This window comes from Haliotis asinina, chromosome 9 (assembly GCF_037392515.1).
Source record: "Haliotis asinina isolate JCU_RB_2024 chromosome 9, JCU_Hal_asi_v2, whole genome shotgun sequence".
Taxonomy (NCBI): domain Eukaryota; kingdom Metazoa; phylum Mollusca; class Gastropoda; order Lepetellida; family Haliotidae; genus Haliotis; species Haliotis asinina.
Genome location: NC_090288.1, coordinates 44,128,315 through 44,152,413, shown reverse-complemented (window position 1 = coordinate 44,152,413; position 24,099 = coordinate 44,128,315). Strand labels below are relative to the sequence as shown.

The 24,099-nt window shown below is 41.7% G+C and overlaps 1 protein-coding gene across 1 annotated transcript; it reads right to left on the bottom strand.

Annotated features, from left to right (window-relative positions):
• Nucleotides 1-334: 334 nt before the first annotated feature.
• LOC137295509 (transcription factor GATA-3-like) lies at nt 335-21,969 on the bottom strand. Its single transcript, XM_067826872.1, has 6 exons — nt 21,735-21,969; nt 21,181-21,455; nt 18,277-18,765; nt 14,700-14,845; nt 9,117-9,242; nt 335-2,338 (listed from the first exon to the last, which is right to left on the bottom strand). The coding sequence occupies exons 2-6, from the start codon at nt 21,380-21,382 to the stop codon at nt 1,934-1,936; spliced, it is 1,368 nt and encodes a 455-aa protein (XP_067682973.1). The 5' UTR covers nt 21,383-21,455; nt 21,735-21,969; the 3' UTR covers nt 335-1,933.
• Between the last annotated feature and the right edge of the window lie 2,130 nt (nt 21,970-24,099).

Below are 24,099 nucleotides of genomic sequence, written 5' to 3'. Positions count from 1 at the left end.
CTTGGATCAAAATATCTACTTTTAGAAACAGGATTTGCACTTGTCGATTCTTCCATTGATGACTAGGTACCATACTGGGGGCATTGATCACACGTGTAGTCTAGGGAGGCTGCTGCTTGTCACATTCTGCATCTGATGATCGATTAACTGAAAAATACCTCTGCAGCAAATACAGATTGTTCAATTGCGCTCGATTAGGAAACCGAAGTTGCCCGAAATGATGCAGAAAAATTCGATACAGTTGCGACATGCACGTGACATGACCTTGATTTGCCCTTGACCTTTGGCGAGTTCTCCCGCCTGTATAAAATATCAAAAACGACAAAAGATGAACTTTGTTTCACTTTTTTAGTTCTGATGAATTAGAAGTGGTGTTTACACTGTATTGAGCAGACGAGTATGTACAAATAAACGTTGTATAGTTAGCCCATACACAAAAAATGTGAGATTCATATATGGAGAGAAAAACAACTGCAAACAGTACCGTAGAGAATCGTGGAATGATCCCTCTCTCTCTACGTGGTCACGACGGTTCACGCTAGCAGACAGACATGCCGCTAGGTGGTGCTAGCGGTTCAAATTCGTCGCTAGGTGGCGCTAGCAAACCAAATTTGAAGCAAGATGGCGCTGGACGGTCGTCAGGTGGTGGGAGACCCGTTTTGTCACTAGGTGGCGCTAGCTGGCTGTCGTCTGGTCGTTCCAAATTTACATGAGTTAGTTTACCCAATTGCACCTTATCGTAGAAGAGTACCTTTATATAGTTCTACACCAGCACTGCTGAGAAATGCAGTCGTCTGTCCTAGACGATAGTCTTGGCAACACACGCAAGGAGATGAACATAGTGATGCTGAAGTAACGGATATGTACGTTGAAGAGTGAAGACTAGATAATTGTGTTCCGTCATAAGCAGGTTGCCTCTGCCAAGTCATAGAAATGCTTCTCTTGAACAATATACTATAATACACTTGCATAAATTATAACAACATTACAGTGCCCTCCTTTGGAGAGTAACGAATATATATAATATCAACAAAATGTCTTTCACGTAACGTTGGGCCATTCATGACACATTATGCTGGATTAAAAGACCCGCAAAAGACGTCGACAACAGATCGTCTTTTAATGCTGCGTTTAAAATGTCGAGTCCGTAATTCACATTGGAACTTCATCGGTGTTTCCTTGTGGCTAATATAATTCTCAAACCGAAGCCATCATTGTCTTATGTCCGACCTGGTGGTATAAGAGTTAAGTGACCGCTAAACATGCTATACAACTCCTCCGCTCAGTTTTCACGGGCAGCGCGGTGTGTGTTCTCATAGACTTATAGGCGCTGAAATACACCCGATACGGCGGCGCTCTGCAGTGTTGAGAGCGCCCGAGTCACCAAGGATTGTGGCGGTAGAACTGAGTGCAGGTTGCGAGTCGACCCCACCCGCAGACGGAGCTTGACTCCCGAAACTCACGCATTCTCTTTTCCTGTTCTCCACCTCGCCTCGATCGGTTACGAATCACATCGCTGGGAGCGCCTGTGTTTATATCCCTGAAACATGACTCCCACCTTGGCCCGAGTACATTGTTACTGTCCACAATAAGTTCAGCTTGTCTTTCTCAAGTCCGCTGTAATAACAAACACTTCTCTAGGACCAAGAAGACATTAGCACGAATGAGCACTTGTTGGCTTGAAATGCACCCTGCTATACCTCTTTGACGAATCGTTCTCGTAATGGTAAGCCAGGGACAACGGATGGTTGTCTCAAGTGGGTTTTCAGCTCTTTTGCGACACAAGGAGACATTGGGCACGCAGTGGACGACGTCCTAGACGTTGCTGGTAGCACTGACACTATATCAGGCTCCTCCACTGGTCGTGACGTCCGGTTCTACAGAACACGTACAAGAACACATAGAGTTAAATAATGGCATTGTCCAGTCACCACTAAGCCATTGCGGCACCCACCATGTTGGACGCCGTCGAGAGGTTGAGCCCAGTCGATGTCATACTTGGCATTGAGGAAAATGAAGATGGGAACGTCGACTGCAGTGATGGCGGGAAGTTGTTGCCGAATCCGGAAGAGAGGCTGCCAAGACCACCATGTTGTGTGTGATGATGCCCAGAGTGGGACATGAACCCTCCGGTCAGTGAACTTCCCCCGGTCATGTACGGGTGCATCTGGGTATGCATGCCTGGATTCATGTTGGCACCGAACCCAAGACCCTTGTCCAATGGCTTGAAGAAGTCATTCATGCCGCCCATTCCTTTCTTGTTCTTCTTACTCTTCGTCGACATCTTTCTGTTCCTCGTTTGAATGCCGTCTTTCTTCATTGTTAGTGGGCGGTTTACCTGTAAGAAGAATATATTTATGAAGTCAAAGGTCTTCAAATGGCATGTTTTCTATAATGGGCTCGTGGCCAGTGTTAGGGTCCTATCATCCTAGAATAGAGCGGTAATGGGGTATGTCCCCTTTTGGGAACCCCCTGCAGTTCAACATCTGCTCACGAAGCGGCGGACGACTGCACTCGTCCTAACACACACGGGAGCTCATAAATAACAGTCCTATACAAAAGCAGATTACCTTTTGAGGGAGTAAAGAATATAGAAATATTGCCCACGAGTCGATACAAATGTGTCCAATTTGGTTCGATGAACAGTCATCAAATGGCCTATTTGAATACTGATTCCTCACCTGGTAACGTCCGGGTTTTTTATCTTAATTTCATTGATAAATAAACAAAGGGGTCATCGTCGGTCATGTTTGAGAAATGAGTTTTATTTGGCACATTGTTAATTGCCTGGTTCACAAAAAATATTCGCATGCAGTAAATCAGTTAGAAATTATGATGTTGTTGGGACAAAGCACGGCAATAATTATCTCTGTTGACCTCAGCGTTGTGAGTAGGATGGCACTTTAACCTTTACCGGCGTTCTTCGGGGTGACATAAAATAGTAATATTGGACTGATGAAGACGAGGACATGACCACTCAACGAACTTAAAATAAAAGCATTCGTTCTCTGTTGGCTTCAGATCATTAAATATTTAACATCACAATGCTCTTGAAGACAAATTCGATAAGAATAAACAGTTTGAAATCAATAGATTTTTTACAAGCACGAGGGTGTAGATTTCGCCAGCGTGTTGGCCTCGCTAAATGATATATACCATTTGAGGGATTGGTCGCACCCTCACACCCTTTGTGAAAACATAAACGATTACAATCCCCAAGAAAACCACAATTCCTTCGTAGCTGCATACATTAGCAAAAACCTGCGACACATAACAGCTTATGTTTTATTGCAAAACATATGTAATTTTAATTTAAAGAATATGCGAACTACTTTTATTTCTGTATAGAATGTGGTGGTGTTAAATGTACTTAAAATTAACGATGGTATTGGTCCGTTTAAATTTAAACTACTTTTAAATGTGCATATTCAGGAGAAAATTACGTTAATGTATCTGAGGCTGAAATCACAGTAAACATCGGCTGCTGGGATTTCTGATGGACTCGCTTTGGCTCCTTGTCAAGTTGGGTTCTCCCAGGGACGAGCTATTAGCGTTATATCGATCCTATTATCTTTACCCATAAGGTTGTCCCGCCCTCCGAATTAACCTTGCAATTATAGAGTCAAATGAAAGATTTTCTGCGAGACGCTCGCTAGCTATTTGTTGGCAGACACAAGTGTCATAGATATGCCGACCAATTTAAATGCTGTGTTTCTGACGGTCTATTTACCGCGGAGGGTTTCACACTAAAAATTGGGGAAATTCCAAAGATTCTGCCCACCGCAAACTCTCGCGGGATTGCACGAGATTCTTAATTTGGTTTGGAATTGTTTGGAGAAAATGAGAAAAAAGGGAATTATCCATCGGCTAAACGTCGTTCGTTATTTCTGATTCAATTTATACGCTTGTTGTTACGTGTGGTTTGAAACGCAAAACAAGATTTACTTCTCACTGACGCTCCACCGTTGACGTTTGTTCAGATATAAAGAGGAAAGGGCCTTGAATTAAACTTTCCGTTTTCGGAGCTAAAAATTTGTTGTTTTTTCGATACACATTTAATCCAAGCAGGCACTAATTATCCCATTGTTTGTGACAACAAAAAGACTGTCTCCCCACAACGAGCCGCGGAGACCAAGCGACGGCAGCGTCTGGGTGGTAAATCGGTATTTTCTAGTCGCCTTCACCTATTTGAAAACATCTTCCTTTCACTAAGCCAAATTCTGTTCGTCAGCGTACGCCGGGCTTTGTACAAACCCAACGAAGTGGCGGAAGCATGGCTAGTTTCTATAAGCTTGCCCTGCATGTCTTCCTCCACCACAATACGGTTACGAGCTCGCTTACTGGCCCTGCGTTCAGCCATTGTCCACAGCCAGCGGAATCTTGAGCGCGCATTGACATCCTCCCTCCCCTAATTATCTTAAGTGTTCAACTCAACACAATCCAACCTGGCTTAATTCGCTCCGTCAAGGTAGGGACAGCGGACACATGCAGCGTTAATGAACTTCCCCGTCAACAACTGTTTACGTTTGAGTATAGACGTCAAGTCTCCAAGACATTAGATCATTAACTAATGAGAGCCTGTCCCCTCCCACAACAAACCCCAAATGAACATCGAGGGGTGGTGACAGGATTTAAAAAGGGACATGGCTTAAGTGGGAGCCGTTCCGCCGACTCGCAGGCTATCTCTGACCGCGGGCGATCGCCACTATTATTCGGAATTTAAACTCGAAACTCAAGTGGTGTGTACTTGCTGGGCCCTTTAACGGGCTCTCCCACTTGTCTTTTATCTATATAGACACATCCATTATTGATAAAACATATACTTGTATTAAACACGTGGACACTTAACACGACTCTATACTTCCAGATTTAGTAGGCGGATACGCGGAAGGCTTACATTTATCAGGCTTTTCAATGCATATACACTTCAGTGCATCAAAACCTGGCAATCCGGCTTGAAAAGCTTCCGAATTAGAACGAAACCTGGTCCAATTCTAAATTTAAAAAATCGTTTTCAGTGCAAAACTGGAAAAAATAATCGACATGGATGAATGTTTCAAAAAGTCAAATGGATAAAGCTTAATTGTACGAATTATTCGGAATAAAGGTTTCGAATTAAAATAACTCCAACTGCTTTCCCTTTCGATGTACGTATGCCCAAAGGAGACCAGTTTCCCCGCAATTTCTCGCTACACACTAATTGGTGTCTTTCTTCTCTGATGGGCCCTGTCTTGAGTCAAACAAAAACTCCCAGACAGGTTCCTCAATTTAGACAATTATCCGACGCCACTGAGGGTAGATGCTCTTTTAACGGGTCTTGCCAACTGACACCTCGTGTAAGGGGTAAGCCGCGGGGGTGGGGACAACTGGCTAGGGTCAGATCGTAAGGGTGGCTGCGTCCTGTACTAGTGAGTGGCCTGTTAGGTTTATTAGCTTCACATTATTCTGTTGAGCAACTGTTATCGCGGTCACGCTTCACTATCTCTGATGTTAAATGAAGCGAGGAAATATTCATATTCTTGTATGAACCTGACGAGGATTCGTTAATCAGCCATCGATGTTTAATTCATGATGCATACGAAAAGAGGGATACAGATTTAACCGTCATAAATATGTTTGATCAACGCTAATGCTAGCATAATGAATTCGGGAGTTGTATGGTACATTGTTTTTGTGGGTTGGGTATGGGAGGGGGTGAATATACACCTGTCATATACACGAATACCATATTTTAAGTTTATGCACTTAAATCAAAGTATTATTCCGTTAGCATTATATCTATCAGAAACAACACACTCGTGACCCCATTGATGTTGTAACAGCTGGGTTTGATTTTCCATGCAACAACTCGGAAATACCCCATGTCAGAATAAACCCTTAGTTATATTTGAAAGTTTTGATTGAAAGCAGATTATATAATTTTATAAAGTTTATTATTTGGAAGCAAACTTTATGAGATTTACATTGAAGTGGATACTGGGGCTAGTCTCTCTGTATCTCACATCAAACACAACGTAACCTGTTCAAATTAAAATTATATGCACTGAATTATCGTAGATGAAATGGGCAAATGGAACGGAATGATAGTTCAGTCTGGAGTCGGAGGGAGTTTTCTTTGGGAGTCAGAAGGGAGGGCTATATGAAACTCAATCGTGCGTAGCGAGGCTCTCTAACTGACTCCATTCGGTCTGACGACAGTGTTTGCGAGCAGACCTAATCGTCGTGGCTTTGATCTCGGCAATTTCTATATTACGACTGGAGCAACTCGACCCTAGAAGAAGATAGTATGGCGAGGGAGTGTGGCCGCCTCGGTGGCGCGGGAGGGCGGAGAGGGATGTAAACGACAAGCGAAATACTGGAAAACGGGATACGGTCTATGCACACGGCTGGAATACTGACATTTTACCAACAGGTGGAGAAGAGGGACTCTAAGTACAAAACGGAATAGATGTCTTGTCTCGGGACGCTGTACATTTGACATAATTATAATATTGCCCTTTTTATAAACCCTCCAAATTTATCTCTTCTGCAAAAAGAGGTTTTGTGAAATAAGAGTTGTTTTAACCCATCTGTGATTTATTTCGTTAATCCAGTTTTTGAAATGCTTGAGAACTGAATTACCGCCACTGCTTGGTCTCATGCCTAGTTCAATCACACTGGATCTGTACTGAATATTGAATGATAGTAATTGGAATATAGAATTTATATATTCACACAATCGCATACAAAATTTCAAACAGACTTCAAACTTGATAGTAACACCTGGTCGTTTCGGTGAGGTTAGATTGTATTGTTCATATTGATTAGATTTTGTTGTTGATATAGACTAGATGTTGTTGTTGATATGCATCGCTTAAGTGTCTAAAGCCATCTGCAATGCAATAGCCTATTTTTGAACTGTTCTACATTGAGACATCAGAGACAATGGATTATGGTAATAGAATCGTGAAACCGCTGGCAGAATACCCAGAGAGTCAATAGAATTATCATTTTAGTGTTCACAAACGATTCCCCAAAACATGAATAAAAACAATTCATTTTGATCACTTGTAGAACCAAGTCATACGATATCAGGTTACCTCCAGGACTGTTTATCAAAGTTACAAAAAACGTTGAAGTAAATATTTGATAAATATCAAACTGTGCATTTCTACAGGTACAAACGATCATCTTAATTAGTTTTAATATTTTCTACTCTGAGGTGTCTGCAAAACCCGCTTTTTAACACGCTAAGATAATGCTCGGATCAGACACGTAAAGCGGTAAGATTGTAGAAAAGGCATGAAAACTAACCAAAAAAAGTCAGTTCAAGAGTAAGTCCCTTCCACCGCAAATCAATACACAAGTGAAGCTCTTATCAGAAAGCTTAATTTCCATATAATTTACAATAAATTTCTGCTCATAATTCCGCTGTAAGGTTTAATGTTTTTCAGTATCGCCAAGGTATGTTGAGCGTAATCTCGCTCTTTAGCATCGTCTATACATAAAAAGCGATCATGTTTCGTTATCGGAATTTGATAAGGATTGTCAAAATCGATGAAAACTTAATTTTTCATAACAGAACACGTTAATGTGTGTGATATCAGTTTCATAGGGTGATTATAATCTGCGGTGTTTTCCCGATAAATGTCCATTTCCCTAATGCTAAACTTCTAACACAACTCCAGGAAAAAGTTGATTCATTAAGCCGAAACAAATCCCTTCGTGGACTGTTATTGTCCTACCTATTCCTACAGCTAAAAAGTCTTTATAGGAAACTACAAAACGCAGAACTACCATTTAAGTAATATCACTGTGTCGTATAAAGTTAATAATTGAAAATATTAACTATGTTACAGTATTTTTCCATCGTAAATTGTCTATGTTGTAGAAATAAAAATTCAGAATCCGTTTTTATTCAAATATCCAAACATTCATACTGTTGGTGATTCACAGTTCAGATGTAAAAAAAAACAACGATTTTTCTTTAATCTTTCAGAAACTAAGCAACGTATGTGTCCGGTAATAAACTTGTGCTCCGTCTAACCCCTGTCACCCAGGGATTACTCAATGTTGATATTACGCAAATACTGGCCATTACGTAAACATATTCAAAGACGGCGCAAATGAAACTGCGTCATTAAGTCAGAGGACCAGACAATACCCCAATTTTGTATTGACAAGGCAATGTTAATAAAGGTATCTTTCAACGAATCGTCATAAATGGGACTTTCCAAGCATGCCCCCACTTACTTGGAAATGCCATACACTTAACAAACTAACAAGACCTCTACCAAATGGCCAAATTACGGATATAACATCTATGACCGTTGGACGCTACAGTAGCCAGCGTTCGGGGTATGCATCTCAGATACCACAGGATGAACCTGGCGTCACAATGCTTTTAGAGCCTGTCACCGCGCCAGGCACTGATGTCAATATTTCACTCCCCCTCCCACGGATCAGTGCTTCGATCAAGTCGCAGCAATTTCCATTTCAAACGCAGAAATGATAAACGTGGTTCGCGGTTGCTTGAAGGAGATGAATAGCTTTTACCTGAGTCAAAATTTACGGATACAGACAATTTGTTCGAGTAGATTCGCTTTCTTGTAAGTGTTGAATTTTCAATTTTTCCTAACCTATATTTTACTATTCATCCTTGCATTTCAACGTAACCATACCGTCCTACTGTAATGCAATAACAACCCGACCTATAGACACCTAGATGCGCCTGGAGACGCTTGACGTGATGCAATGATATTGCTTTGTAATTTCAATACGATACTTATCGTTGAATAACACTACTAGAGTCACCTGATTAAGTTTTCTAAACTTATAATGAATATTAAAAAATAGATATAGAAAAAGAACTATGGAAGTTACTTGTGTGGTGATTACATCGTGAAGTGCAGAGAAAAGCTTAGAATTGGTTTGAGTTGGTCAACAACTCAGTTTGGTATTATTCCAGTCTTATAGTGACGAGATCCAGTCTTAATCCATACACTAATTAAGCACAAAGGTAAATGAGGTTTCTATTGAGAACATACATGTACTTTACTATTTAAAAAAAAAATTCCCCAAATTCGGAGGGCTTAGAAAACACATTACGATTGTGAAACGAAACAAGCAGTACTTACATTGTGTAGTTTGTAATAGAGACCACAGGCGTTGCAGACGGGGTCTCCGTTGGGGTTACGTCGCCACAACGTCGTGGTCGTGGTTCCGCAATTAGCGCAACTGGTCCCTGCTCGCCGTGCAGCCGACTGTAAAACAGAGAATTAAAGAAACTTTAAAATTATTGTAAGGTGTATTTCATCGATTTATCAGCTCTTCAATATCCCCTTCCTTAAATTTCAGCTTGGCGGTCGACAGGACATAAATTAACTGGGAATTTGAATGAGCGAAGAGGACAATTCGTGCGTTAACTTCGCTACTCACGCCAACGTTCACACGCTACGCTTAGACGTGATGACTTCCTATATTGCTACTTAAGGTTGTATTTTGGCCGGGAACCTATCCCTAACAATAAAGGTTACTTCGGCTACAGCAATTACGTGCTCGGGTAACTAGAATCTTCTACGCTGTCGCTGGTTTTGGACTTAGCCCTTTGTATGAATCTCTTCCTAACCAATGGAGCTGTCGCAGATACGTCTAGCCTGGCTCGTGCGCCGTGTTTAGGGTAATGCGACACCCCAAACCCTCGTCAGTGGGCTCAAAACCCAGACCTTATTTGATTTATATCCTCTGAAATTGAGGGAGGGGGGTTGATACCCCGGAAAGGTCAGTTGGGGTAGACATTTACTTGGCCCAGGATTTAAGAAAAACAGCCCTCCCTATAACCTCTCCAAGCCCTTTAACAAACACCAAACACGCGTGCAATACGGGGCTGTGGTCTCCGTATGGATATCAAGCGATCGTCATATTTGTAATGAAATTCAATGATGTCATGTAGTATGTTTTTAAAGAATAAATCTCCACTTTAATATCTGTTTGTGTGTTTGCTGCAGATTTGAACCGTCAGTAATTTCATCGCGGAAATGCAACTTCATCGTTGACGTTAATGTTCCAAAAGCCCTGTATTCGGTGTTAGCCGGCTGGCGGTCGTTGTGTGAAGCCAACAAGCGCTGGCAACATATGTCCGTATAAATCTGGAACCCCGGCGTCGCCGCGACAAACGGAAGTGTCTTCATGTGAAAACGAGAAAATTAAAATGGACAAAATGAGTGAAGTGTGACCGACGAATGTCATCCGGACGCCCGCTGTCGTCGGTCGTTCCGAAATGGTGCGATCCTCAGCTGGGGTACCTGTCACACGCGGCACTGACAACTGTGCGAATGTCGTGACGGTGACGTTTCTGCACAACCTGTTGTGTTGCAGATCCGCAAGCTAAAATGACGACAGGTTTTAAACACCTATGTTTGTGTGTGGAGTCTCAAAGCCATCTCTCCCGTAGCCGTTTGCATTTACGACAATAACAACGACGGCGATGATGATGATGATGATGATGGTGGTGGTGGTGATGATGATGATGATGATGATGATGATGATGGGGATGACGAGGAGAAAGGTCCATAACTTTACATGACACACAATGAAATGGAACACACAGCCTGTCGATCAACTCGGTTACATATATAGAAAAGTAACCAGTGTTTATTTTCACGGTTACCCAGTAATGATTATGCATAATCAATGTTAACCCCATTTGGATGAACGGACACCGAAAATATCGACGTACGCGACCACGACGACCCATAGTTCCGTGGTTGTTCAGTCTGGCTGGGATACCTTGCGCAACTTAACCAAACGATGCTTGAATTTCATTTTTCTTAATTGCTCTTGCTCCGCTTGCGTTTCCTGGCCTGGCGTCACCGTTTAAGGATCGATAATTGTAGACAATGACACAGACAGGGGGAGGGGCTACGGGGATACGCGATTAACCAGGCAATCGATACCTAACCGTATGTCTGGGAAAACTACAGTTGACAGCGACGAGTGCCTTTAACAATAAAATAAATATGGCAATATTTACCTGTGCGATATTTACATACTGGCGCATTCAACCGCGTTTACGATCATACATAATCCAATATTTCGTTTTATGTTTTTTTTAGTATTCGCTGAGCGAAGTATTACTAAAATATTTTTAAATTGTTCAAATAATTTTAAAATATGTATTAATAGACAGTTCGTACATAACGGCTGAAAATTAACACCACTATGTGAACCGCTTAAATAAAGGTAGAACACCTTAATAAAGGTTTTATGAAATTTCTTTGAAGGAATGGCAAATAAACGCCGATATTCTGTCTGATTATGCAGATAATTTCAGCAGACTATGGAAGCATCTCTCGCCAAGTGGTTGGAGGTTGAACGAAAGGCCACCGAGGTATCAAATTACCTTCTACGCATGTCAGTTTTCGTTATGAATACAAATTATGGAGAGAGTAAGTGCGTGAATACTCCCATACCTCCCTACCGACAGTTTCAAGGGGAGTCAATGGCAAGCTCTCGACTCTGTCTCTAAAACAAGTCCGGATTAAAAGAACGCCGCGTTTTAAACATGTGGTTTCAAAATCAACTGTGGCACCATACAAGTCTTAAACCAAAGCACAATTATTTCTAATAAAATGGCTTCAGATATGTTATGGTCTTCCAACTAAAGTCCCAACCCTTGTCCTTTAGAAATAACTATCTCTGTCACACTATGTAATGAAATTATAAACTGTCACATCTGAAACTGTGAAGACGGGTTTTTTTGTAAATCAGGGATGATTATATTTTTATGTGCAGCCATAAAAAGGTTTGGGTTAGTATTAGCAATTAACAGAGTAAGTCTCCAGTTCCCAGTTCTTGTTCAAACTGCATTGGACGTTAGCGTGAAGATATATGGTTTTGTCACGTCACAGGGGTTATTAGGCTCTATTTACATAAATCTCTAGTACCTGTGTCTGGATACTTAGACGAGTGTGGTCCCCCAAAACTGAAACCACTCTCGGGGGCTTTTCAATTTCCAATCACAATCCGGTGTCAAATGAAAAAAGTCTTCGTCCGCCGCGCCATGTCTTAAAGCCAGTTTTGACCTTGTTTACACAACTTGGTATTCATCACAACCAGTGCAAACAAAGTCTTCATACTTTTATGTAGTTCAACGAAAGAACTCTCCGTCTCCCTAAATGCTCACCAAACATGACTTCGACAATAGCTCCCTGGCTAACAGCGTTCTCCGATTTTTAAATCCATACTTTGTCAAATACCGAGTTTTCACCTCTTTTGCTTTTATCAAGGGGTGACTCCGCCCAGTCAATCAGCGTTCGAGAGGCAGGGGGGATAGGTCGGGTGGGAGAGCTCCGCTACCCCGACAGACCATCTGTCTACGGCGGGGTACCTAAGGGTTTTGAGAGACTGAGTGTAGCCTCTGTTTATTTTGCTATTTAATTGCATTTTCACCTGCTGAGATCCTGATTCGAGTGACTTTTAATCCCTTCTCGATATCGCGGTCCGATTTCCAATAAGTAATACTAAAAGCTTGAAGATCGACCGTACAGGCGGCAGAGAAAAGACGCCTTTATCGTTAAGTCAGCGGCCTGAACATAGCGAGCGGTATTTCGCAACGAACCGACATGAAAGCACACAACCCAAGCCGCCACTGCCGGTGGTGTATTTTTGCAGGTTCATGGACGATTTATAAATCCGTGTTATCCACAAAACGGCATGATAAGATCAAAAACCACGCGAGAGGACTTGAAACTACGAGATCGCATTGATATACGTCCCAATGGCGAAAACAGCCTTCGATCATCGATACGAATATTTGAGGTCGGCAGCGGATTCGTGTAATTGTGCCACTTATTACATATTTAAGAGATATTATATATTTTTCAGGAGATTCGATATGTTCCCCAAACTTGTTTAAATCGAGATAGGCAGGCGAGCCTTCTTCAGAAGACCTGTCTTTACGGGGTTGGCACGCGAGCGTTGCTCAACAAGCGGTACCGGCTGAAACAATGGCCGAACGAGACGATCGTTGGTTTGGCTAGGATGTTCTATCTGATCAGATGGAGAACTGATTGACAACGTTTGTCACGAAATAGTGACTTCTTGCAGTAATGTGCACGCTTAGTAATGCCCGATTGAAGCGCTGTAAGATAACGGCGAAATACGCATGTCTTATCAGGCCGAGTGGAACAGGAGTTACAACGATTCACAGACTAGCTATTGGAAGTCAGATATATCTATGGTGAAAGTCACATATGGGTAACGATAATCTCGTTTAAATCTTTAACTTGCACTAAGTATAACACCACACCATCATCAATGTGTTAATCACCGGCCTCATCAATTGGACTTCCCCAGAAATCTCCAACATCAAATCCCTAGTACAATTTGAATCATTTGACAGCCTCGATAAACAAAATCAGGTTTACACGAAATAAATGTAATAGATAAAGTGATCAGCGACAGAATGAGTGTCTTCCTAAAAGAGCTTGTTGGAATTAGGATTTATCGTAAGAAAACCAGTCATCCTGTCAGTGCAATTGTTTAAAAAAAACACGAATTAAAAAAAGTTTTCAAACTAAAACGTATCCAAACGTTGGTGTTTGAATTGGTAAAGAGATAAATGTTTCAGATGATCATGTGTCTATTTTCTACAAAAAATATCCGTTTTAACTTCCATGTCATTGCTATCCCCGCCCACCCTACGCCCCGGAACTAAGCGCGTGTTTTATCAGTATTTTGACAAGAATCGTCCTCCTAAACTCAACGAAGCTATACGAATAATTTTTTCAGGAAATTTGCTAAGCTTCCCTGACATAATTGAAGCGGTGTAGTGCCCGGATGCTTTGATGGATGGGTTATTTTGTTAGTAATTTAAGATGCATACCACAGCTAGTGAGAGAGAGATTTCATTTCTCTACAAGCTCGATTAACATAATAGAATTAGGAAAAACAGACTTCTCTGTTTCGTCATTTGTTCCCCGGGACGTACTGAATTTTAACTTATTTGGCCAAATTTTACATTTTATTCAGAAATCTCCCTTTAAAAAACAATATCTTCAAAGCAACATTTAATTCCCTTTTCGTGGTTACATTATTTATAAATGTGTTGAAAACGCTCAATTCAATCGTTGTCCTATGCTTTGAAGACAGGGTTAGTAACTCGTCTCCTCACTGATATTGAAGTGAGGTAGCAATCTAGATAATTACAGTTCCTATTATTCAGTCACCAAACTAGAAAAGCTGTCGCTTTTTCTAGGGCCAGCAAGAGCCTACTAAATATTGTATGGCTCTGGCGAGCTCTAGACTCACACGCATGTTGCAGGTCCCCAACTTCAAAGCCGTGCGGAGCCAAGCGACGGCTTTCTACTCCGTGTGCAGTTATACGCACTTTCCATGTGAAACAATACTAGAACAGCGGGCATGAATTGAAACTGGGGTGCGAATTGTAACCCAACGGAATATGTATTTTGCATGTGATCTTAAATTAAGGCTCAGTGAGATCGTAGTGAAGTATTCGTTGGGACAGTTTAACGTGGTACGCGCACGTCATAGCAGGGGATAAAACCCGTCAATTCCCAGGGTGCTCTGTGATTGAATATCACGGTATGGATATGTAAAAAACGTTCAGATATATCGATCGTTTCTTGCCATGTATTACTATTGAGAAACCATGACAAGTTCTGTACAACATTAAAACTTGTAGTTGTTTGTTAACTTACCAATCTTCGTTTTGGTTTAATGAGGGGTCGGTTGGAACCGTTCATTTTGTGGTAGAGTCCGCAGGCATTACATAGGTAATGGCCAGTGCCGTCGCGACGCCATAACGGTGTAGATGTTGCACCGCAGTTGACGCACTCTCTGCCCTCTGGAATAAAATAATATCATCAGATATTTCACGCTGACACACTAGGATAAACGATTAAACATGCCATATTGTTTCTGAAAAGATTCCTACGCTTCACTGTACTGGAATACGCGTTCAGCTACTGGAATATATCGGGTCATTTTACATGGAACTGCTTTGTAATTCCAACCCGCTGCGAATGGGCAGGGGAGATGGCGCCAGGGGAGGGGGCAGAGAAAGGTGGGGTAGAAGGTAGTGGGGGGTGGTAGTTAACACCAACATAAACAAGTACGTGTATGTTTCATCGCAAGTAATTAGACAGCAGTCAACATAGGAGGTGGCCACTGTCATTTGTCAGCCCGCCGCAGTAGCACTGAGTTTAACAGTTTACACGCAACTCCTCTAATGATGTAATTGCTGGGGCTGTTAGCGCAATTCCTGAAAGATGTTGGAAACACAGAACCGCTCTAACTTGGCCCTGTCTACATCATGGCCAGTAATCATTTTTGAAAAACGGGCGAGGGGTCCCCGTTTCTTATTTTGGAGAGGGGGCATATACGAGATGTAAGGGCTAATTAAGAAATGTCTCGGGACGCCACAACACGCTTGACGTAAAACTAGTGCCCGTCTGCCGGCTTGTTTAGTGGACTGGACTCGCATCCTCCTCAACGCTAGACTTGAGTAAAGTGCTCAACACTCGTAAGCTTCTCGCGTTTGGTAATTCGATTCATATTTGACTTTATCAAACGCTAGCAGATCCCTCGCTACTTGTTGATAAATACGACAGTCGGTGCAATGTGCTTTGTGTCACTCTAACTCTTATATAATGCCAATTCATGTGAAATAAGGGCCCACTTGTAAAAAGAGGCACATTTTGAAGTCGTCGATCGTTAAAAGCGCATGAAAATTCAAGCAGATAAAAAATCATTGAAATGAGCGTCTGTAGGCTGTACATGGCACGGTGTTGTGAGTAGGATTAAGCTATTTGTGTGATTGTTTACAAAATTCCTTATAATGATACATAACATATGTTTTTGTTTCTGCTTGAAATATACACAAACTGTCACTCTCATTACGAGATCGACATTGTAGGCTTACCAGGTGGGACTGGATTTTTGGTGATCAAACTCCGTAAATATTGTCCCTGCCCTATATGCGAACCCACTTGCATAACCCTAAGATAACACATTATTCTGCCCCGGGCGAATGCAATTATATTTGACGCCACGAGCCAGTGGAGAGCCCCTGCATTGCATATCAAACGCCATTAACACGTGTGATGGTACGAGCCAATATGGGCGACCTATAAGTTTAATGTGAGGGTTATTTTGTCACTGATAGCTACAACGCATCGTTCCATCTGTAACCAAGCTCTTACAATCCATGACACGTCATTTCCCCACCCCCAACGTAACACCCTTCTGGGTAGGCACCGAACAAGCAGGTGAAATGGCACATTTAGGGGATTTACCATCAGTGGTCATATGTCCAGTTGGTCGTGTCAGACTGACCAGCGTCTGGTCGGACACTCACGAGCTGATCAACCCAGCATCTTAACGCATCAGGCACGGTAGACCCGTGACACGGGCATGAAATGCTACACCCCCCTGGACGATCCCTGCAGTTAGCCTGACCCCTCACCCCCTTCGCCGGACTTCATGTCAAACGCTCAAGACAAAAGCAGCTCGATTTCCGGCTAAAGCGGATATACCGAGTGTTTACTAATTGCATATATTGTTTCTGTCGAGACACGAAGACTCGACTGAACACCCTAGCTCCTGTGGCGTCTAAATGACCATTTGCAGCAGCGTCAGATTACACGTTAAACACATGCCATAATTTACATCATAGGTTAAACGTGCATCCAAATCACAGATACGCATCGCGATTTCACACAAGTAAATGAACCCGTTATGAATATAATATAAATTGTGTTATATGTGCCCATAACGGCTGACGGACGTTGGATGGCGAGTATAGACGACTGCAGCTACTACTACTACGTTGGGCTCTTCCGTCCGGATTCCGACCCGTCATCCTTGTAGTACGGGCAATCACATAAACGGGGCTAACACGGACAAGTGCTTCTCCCTTGTCTCAAGTACTTGCGGGGTGGGGAAACTGGAGTAGGGAGGGGATGTGTAAATCTAAGTATCTCCTACATAAACACTGCCAACATGAAAACAGTTCTCACATACTGCATTGTCTACAAATGTAACTACTCCGTAGCAACAGCATCGATAAGTCCTGTGTGTGAAATACCTACACAGCCATCCCATGTTCAAGATATAACCTTTCTCGTTTATATACATACCAACAAAAACAGACATACTGACACAATGGTTATAAAGGGTAATCATTCAGTGTCAAATCTACAAACTTGGGAAATATACATGCAAACATTAAAGTCTATGCTCGTCTCATGTCTTTCGTACATGTCAGATTTTGATGTTAACCTTCAAAGGGATTTCATATTTTAACCGTCGTTGATTTCAAAGAACCATGAAATGACTATCCTATACTGTATAATCTTCAGTTAATTTTCATTTTATCTTAAGCTGGATATGGGTCTTGTGATTGACCGTGACGGTAACACAGCCATGCCCGTACAACTGGAACATTCACCAAGACACAGTTTCTCATAGAAACGCTGGGAAACCCATCAGTGAATAGCACTAACTGTACAGGGAATGGCCTTCGTCACGTTATTTCAGAAACAACAAGCTTTCTTTTCACTCTCTAACAAAAGCATTGTGCCCGTAGTAAACAATGAATATAAAATTCTCTTTCTAGACAAAGGCGCAAATTTATGGTTTGTGGTGATGTTTTTTGAAAATGTATTTTATCTAAAGTGCTCATATCTTGGCCATCAACATATGAAAAATGCACCGTTCTTGCTCATTTTCTTTATATAAGATATTTTTTAAATGGACAGAATAAAGAACAACATTGTCATGTGTTCTACTGGTGGGTTGTTTATGAAAGAAAAAAACATTTACACTTTATTTACACATGTATACACCAACAGGGGTGATGAATACATCATAGGGGACGTTTGAACACACAAATGTTAAATGTAAACAGGCAGATTGGATAACGACGGTCTGGCGAATCATATTATATTTCGAATAAAGACGCTAAGCGCCCGGTTGATAAAGCCCGCCAAAAACAAGAGAGTGGGAATAAAAGAGGCTGGAGTCTACAGAAAAATCAGAAAAAAGGTTGCCAGTCAACAAAACAAATGTCCAAAAAAGTATTTATTAATATATAGAGTATAATTGGTACAAAGAATTCTCATTTTCAAAAACGAAATGTTTTTCTTTCGATTTACGACAGAAAAGTGTAGATTGTGGTGCAGTTTTGATGCACATGAATATGATTTGGGAAGAGGGTTTTTATTTAAAACTTGTAAATGTTAATGAATTGTATTTTTTGAAAAAAATCAAACTTACCTGTGCTTGATCGAGACTTGGTCCTTGTCCTCCCAGAGGAAAGGGAGGGTGTGGCTTTGAACACGGATGCCGTAGGATGGAAGCCAATGTGAGCACTGGAGTAGTCGGTGGGCATGTAGTGGGGGTAGGTGGGAACAGGGTGGGCAGTGCTGCAGGTGACGCTACTGTGAGCTGGGAAACTTGCCAAACCGGACAGTCCATTTTCTGACCCGTCACTTTTTGGTTTGTTGTCTGGGGTATATTCACTTGTGCATGTGTTATTCTCGGGGGTACTGTCTTTCGGGGGAGTGGGAGGAAAGTTAAAAGAGCTTGATGTGGCGATTGATGTTGCTGGGTGAACAGAAAGCGGGGCTGTTGGGGAGGGGTGTGTGAGAGACTTGCTGTATATACTCCACCCTCCGGTGTGGGGCACCATAGACTTAGGCTCTGTGATCCAGGGTAAAGGGTGGGTATGGAAGTGGGTCCGGTGGAGCTGACTGCCACTTGACACTGCAATAAAATAAAGAAAAATGTAACCAAATTATTTTATCATCGGAGAAAAGTTTAAAATGATCCTGTTTTGCATGTGCAACGTTGATAGTTGATGCTACACAACAGCAAAATGCAGCCAACAAAACTCAACCGAGATGAGAACAATGTCTGATGTCAGCGACTAACCGCATCTGGAAAATTGTTTTGTGGATTGCGGAGGAGACATTAAAACTCGAATTACACTGCACGGGATTATTTTCCGAACTGAGAATTGTTAGGGTGCTTTAGCAATTTCACGCGACATTGTAATAGAAACTATTGCAAAATGGAAACACAAAACTCACTCGCGAGGAAGAATTTGCAATTTATTGAAAGAATGAATTTCACAAAACCCAACAAATACATTATCTTTATAATGGGGAATAGATTCGCAGTGGATGAAGGAGAAGACCTAATATTACAATAAAAAATATTACTCTGATATACACTGGAAACGGAGATTGCATTACAATCATGAACTGAATTAAATTGGATGGTAATATAAAAGTTGCGCGGACTGTTCATTTGATTTGTCCGAAATAAACGTTTCTACGTTCATGTCATGTTTATTATAGACACTGCTTTCTAAATCACGTGAATTCGCGCACTTTCTACTCACAGAAGCCAAGCCAAAGAGGAAAATGAGATTAACTTTGTTAAGAAAGGGGCACTTGCTAAACATTTGTCGTTAACAGGGAAGAAAAATGCTTCCGAAATCAAGAGCAAATTGTTTTCACAGCAAATTAATCATGTGTTAATGAGACTAGCGGGAGGGACTTTAAGGGGAACGGACCAAGTTTCTGTCCATACCCCCCATGGGCGCGGGACCCTCATCATCTGGGATGGCTTTAATGGAATAAATTAGATAAAGCTGGGGATTTTTTTTATCAAAATAAAGACCTATAAGAAGCAAGGACGAATGTAGTGATTAATTCGATTAGATGATACATGCTTATTGCTATGATATTTGATTACTTTTGCTGTAGGAATCGGTTGTAGTTCGGCTTAACCGATGGTGGAAAATACCAAGTACATTATCATTGCTTGAAGCTTGGATAAGAAACTTGATCTGAGGTCCGGACTGATTTCATTTATTTATGGAGGTTTTATATGAAAAGCTCATTTATTCTGTTACGGTGCGCTGGCTTTCACATACATATTGTATAAAGATTATTTCTATATTTTCATGGCAATATTGTTTGACATTTCAACGGCGATTATTTACTAAACTGAGAAATATATTATGAATGAGCTAATTGTTAAATAAACTCATTGTGACTTTATGACTTAACTATCCTTTCGAGAGCCGAAGACGCGAGTTGTTTAGCTTAGATTTGCCATTTTAAAATATTTTTGAAAAAAACATGAAAACATGACCAGAAAATTGGTATGGAAACGCTTTTCCGGAGTTTTTCAATCAGACAATGCCCGCACAGTTTGCTGTTGGCAATGTTAAGTGATGTGAGCCGTGTTTTCTCCATATGGTTTACAACTTGTCTCAGCTTAAAACATCAACATCATCGTTCGTTAACAAACGTCAATGGGGTGCATAAGGAATTATTTCAAATACTCCGTGTGTCGGGCGAAATAGATCAGTTCACGTGACGGCCCATGAAGGGTATGTGTACGGCTTAGGTATATTTGCAGAAAACGGAGATATGGTATATGGGAAGCAGATTACTGTTTATGGCCTAGTCTAGACTAACAAGACCACTCTAAATTGATCTGGAAAATTGGATATGTCTCTACTGAACGACTGAAATTAAACCGCGATCCTTAGGCGCTAGTGGCGTCAAACTACCGACTGGCCATGGGCTCAGCCTTAAAACGGAGTGGGAATTTAGAAGACTGAAACGGGGAGAAGCGGGAGAAAAGTACACATTTCCTTTTAATTCAAGGGCGGATGCATCTGTGCGATGAGGGTTAGAGGTGGGTGTTTGTGACATTCTGGAGAAGTTGTTGACATTGTCATTTGTCAAACCAAAATACTTATGCTATATTGGAAACTTGCGAACCCGGCTATGGCGTAACGCATTTCCGACCGGCATGACTGCGTAAATACCACAAATGTGCTGCCTGTTGATGATACAGGCAAAGTCCACAGTGAGCCTAAACATCCTTGCTCATTCCCCCGTAACCGGATTAGAACTGACCAATGAAACAAAGTTTGCCCTCTCGTAATTTTAAGGAAATGGACCAGGCGAATCAAATCACTACACATAAGTTAATAATAGGATTCCCCCTTAAACGAATCGATAATGTTTGACGAATTTCATCAAAACGTAAACTGATCGTTTTTAGAGTGCAAGCAAATACACCCATGCATGTCAACAAAAGAGAAACACGCATAAATAAAAAAAATGAATATGATAATGTCATAATAGAAGGACTCACCATGTTGACGATATCCCATGCTGGGACGGCCGCTGCCGGGATAATACCCTGGGTTCATATGCCCTGAGTTTCCATCAAACGAAGAAAACAACATCTCACTTATGTCTTCCGGGGGTAGGATACCAGGGGTGGCGGCAGCCTCGAACGTATTCCTGTGGGTGTCGGGACGAAGCCAGGCACTGGGATGCTGCTGATCTTCCATGGTGGTATTTTCGAGAATCGCGGGGGGATAAGTTGAAATCAGGCTAAATTGCCTGAGTTTCTGTCAAGTTGACCTGCAGGGACAAAATGCATTAGATGAAACACAGAGTCCGATGTGGGCAGGTATGTTGCCAAGTGGTGAAGAATGTCACAATATACAACATTATCACCCAAGCATGTCACGCGGACCTTAGCATATTACCATATCGGCGATTGCTAGCTCAGCTAAGCAAGTCAACCTCTGATCATGATTAGCCGCTGATAAATCTGTTTAGATAAGCTATCATTGCAATATTGCGGGTGACACAGACAGCAGGTTGAGCCACGTGCATAAATTTGCGAAGAAAACAAACCTTTTGTAGGTGGAAATATCCGACTGCAATTCACACTTGACTGATTAAAGACGATAGGGGAATAACACAACAAGTTGTTTGAACAAGCTAGTTCCGTTCACTGTCAACAACTAGCGGTCGTTGTGGTAGTAAGTCCTAGGACCGACTGAAGGTAGTGTTAGGCTCGGCTGTGTTTCATTCCACGATCTACGGCGCCAGCCAGCTACAAGATACAGACAGTCATGGCGAGACGAATGTATTAATGACCAATCATAGGGCGTATTACATTGTAGATACTGACATAATAGCGCCAGAGCCCTTCATATCTCCGCTCTCATTGGTTTACAATTGCCGGCTGGATGATTCAAACTGTCAATCAAAACAATTTGCAAAGGGTAATAGAGAGCGCCCCAGCAATTAGGGGCGAGGCTTTGATCCGACAGCTGGGGTTTCATTGGCTGGCGGTATTTCTGAGCTTGGATGAACGGTGTTTTAAAGCCCCGCCTACAAGGATTTGTCGACAGATCGTCTAAGCTCCGCCCCCGTCATCTTCTCCCGGCGTTACGGTTGATATAGCAGGCTCTTTTCTTCATAGTGAACCAAGCGCGATCTCGCTATTGTCATATGCTCAAGGGTCAACTCAATAGAGGGCCTTCTTGGAAGAAAATACCTCAACGAGCCCATTGCTTTTCGGGTGGCTAAACATTGTTTATTTTACACCGACACTGTTATTCTTCGTATTTGACTTAAGATATAAAGAGGTACTATTATAAGTGTATCATTGAAAGATCATTTAAATACACACATTCCGCACAAAGAAGGCAAAACAAGGCTGCTCTATTCGGAAGACTTTTCGGGTTTGTGGTTTTTGACTATTGCTTCTCGATTTATTACCAGAATATACGAGCATAAAACCTGCCTACCTAAATGTGACGAGTGCGATTACAAAACTGGGGCGCGTATTTCCCATCACACTTGGTAGAGATTAAACGGCAACGCTGGGCCACGTGCCATTTAATGAGATGGTCTGTGTAAACGTTGATTACTATCATGGCGACTATTTGTTCACGCTTTCCAAGTCGTTTACACATCTCATGAAAACACAGCACACACACATGAGTCAAGCGAACTGAGATTGTTGAATACTATAGTTTCTTCGTTAGGTCTCCGAGGCTGCAACGTCCCTTCAGTCGTTTTGATCCCAACGAGACTGCGCCCGGGGTTGGAACGAAAGAAACGCTATGTAAACTACGCCAAACCCAGGCCCTACGACGGCCTATCTGCAGTAATAACAATATCACGATATTAATTAAGGGGGAAACTCGACTGTTAACGGCGTGGAGTCAGCGTGTCGGGGGACGGGCGCGGGAGGACAGGAGGGGGTCCATGGACGAACGTGGGTAGGATAACAGTCTAAACACGGCAGCTTCAGCAAGTGCAGCGACAACGGAGAACTTAGAGAAATTATGCCTGGCGAGAAAGTATCCCGGATAAATATACCAGAACAGTTTTCGTATATTTTTCTTAGTAATTTAATATTGCGAATCCTAGTGGCAAAAAAGCCTGAGTGAACCGTCAAGACTGTCTGCGGTATAGAATTGTGGGGGAGGGGAGGAACGCTGTGGGGGGATAATTGAGGGGAGCACTATGGAGGGGATATTTTCCTCGCTTTTCCCGCGGGTATTATTGTTTATAAACAGAAGCAAAATAATATTTTGGTAGAGCTAACAGCCATCCGAAGTGTAGATCAACCTATTACTCAATATCGTTTTGATAAGAATAAATCACTTGTTTATATTAAGCCCCAGCTTTCGGCTGAGAATCTGATGGTAGCACACTTACTTGGAGATATTGTTCATGGTAGTAGTCTCTTACAATGTAATGATATTGACGTTAATAGAGAAAAGCAGTCAAGGACAAGGGACGATGTTTGAAACTAATTTGTCACATTTTATATATTTAAAATTTGTGTTTTCGACAAACTCCTGTTTCGAGTATGTGTTATATACATTTGCTTCATATATTTCATAAACAAATACCATCCTTGCTCCATGTATTGAAAAACAACTTTCACACAACAATGCACATAAAGTAAAGTATACCTCATTCTTCCATTTTAAGATACATCTATTTTTTTTTCAAAGTTTATAAGTGTGGAAAGAAATTCCCTTTTCGCTATACATTTTAAATAATAATATATGTACGTTCCATGCATTTTACAATTCTGGGTACAAGAGTATTCTAAAACTCTATACAAAACAAGCGTGTAACTGAAATGCAATTTCATTTGTGTTGTGGTATATGTAGGTTTTATGACATTTTTGTAAAACAAACACAATGATATAAATGTCAATAGATCTCAGGGCATGTTTCCCTGCATTCAGCT

Bases quoted from the DNA above. Each gene is read 5' to 3' on its own strand.
- LOC137295509 (XM_067826872.1), bottom strand. From the start codon at position 21,382: ATGGAAGATCAGCAGCATCCCAGTGCCTGGCTTCGTCCCGACACCCAC. The intron at 18,766-21,180 runs GTGAGTCCTTCT...ATTTTATTGCAG, and splicing joins CATGGGATATCGTCAACATG to TGTCAAGTGGCAGTCAGCTC. The intron at 14,846-18,276 runs GTAAGTTTGATT...ATTTTATTCCAG, and splicing joins CAAGTCTCGATCAAGCACAG to AGGGCAGAGAGTGCGTCAAC.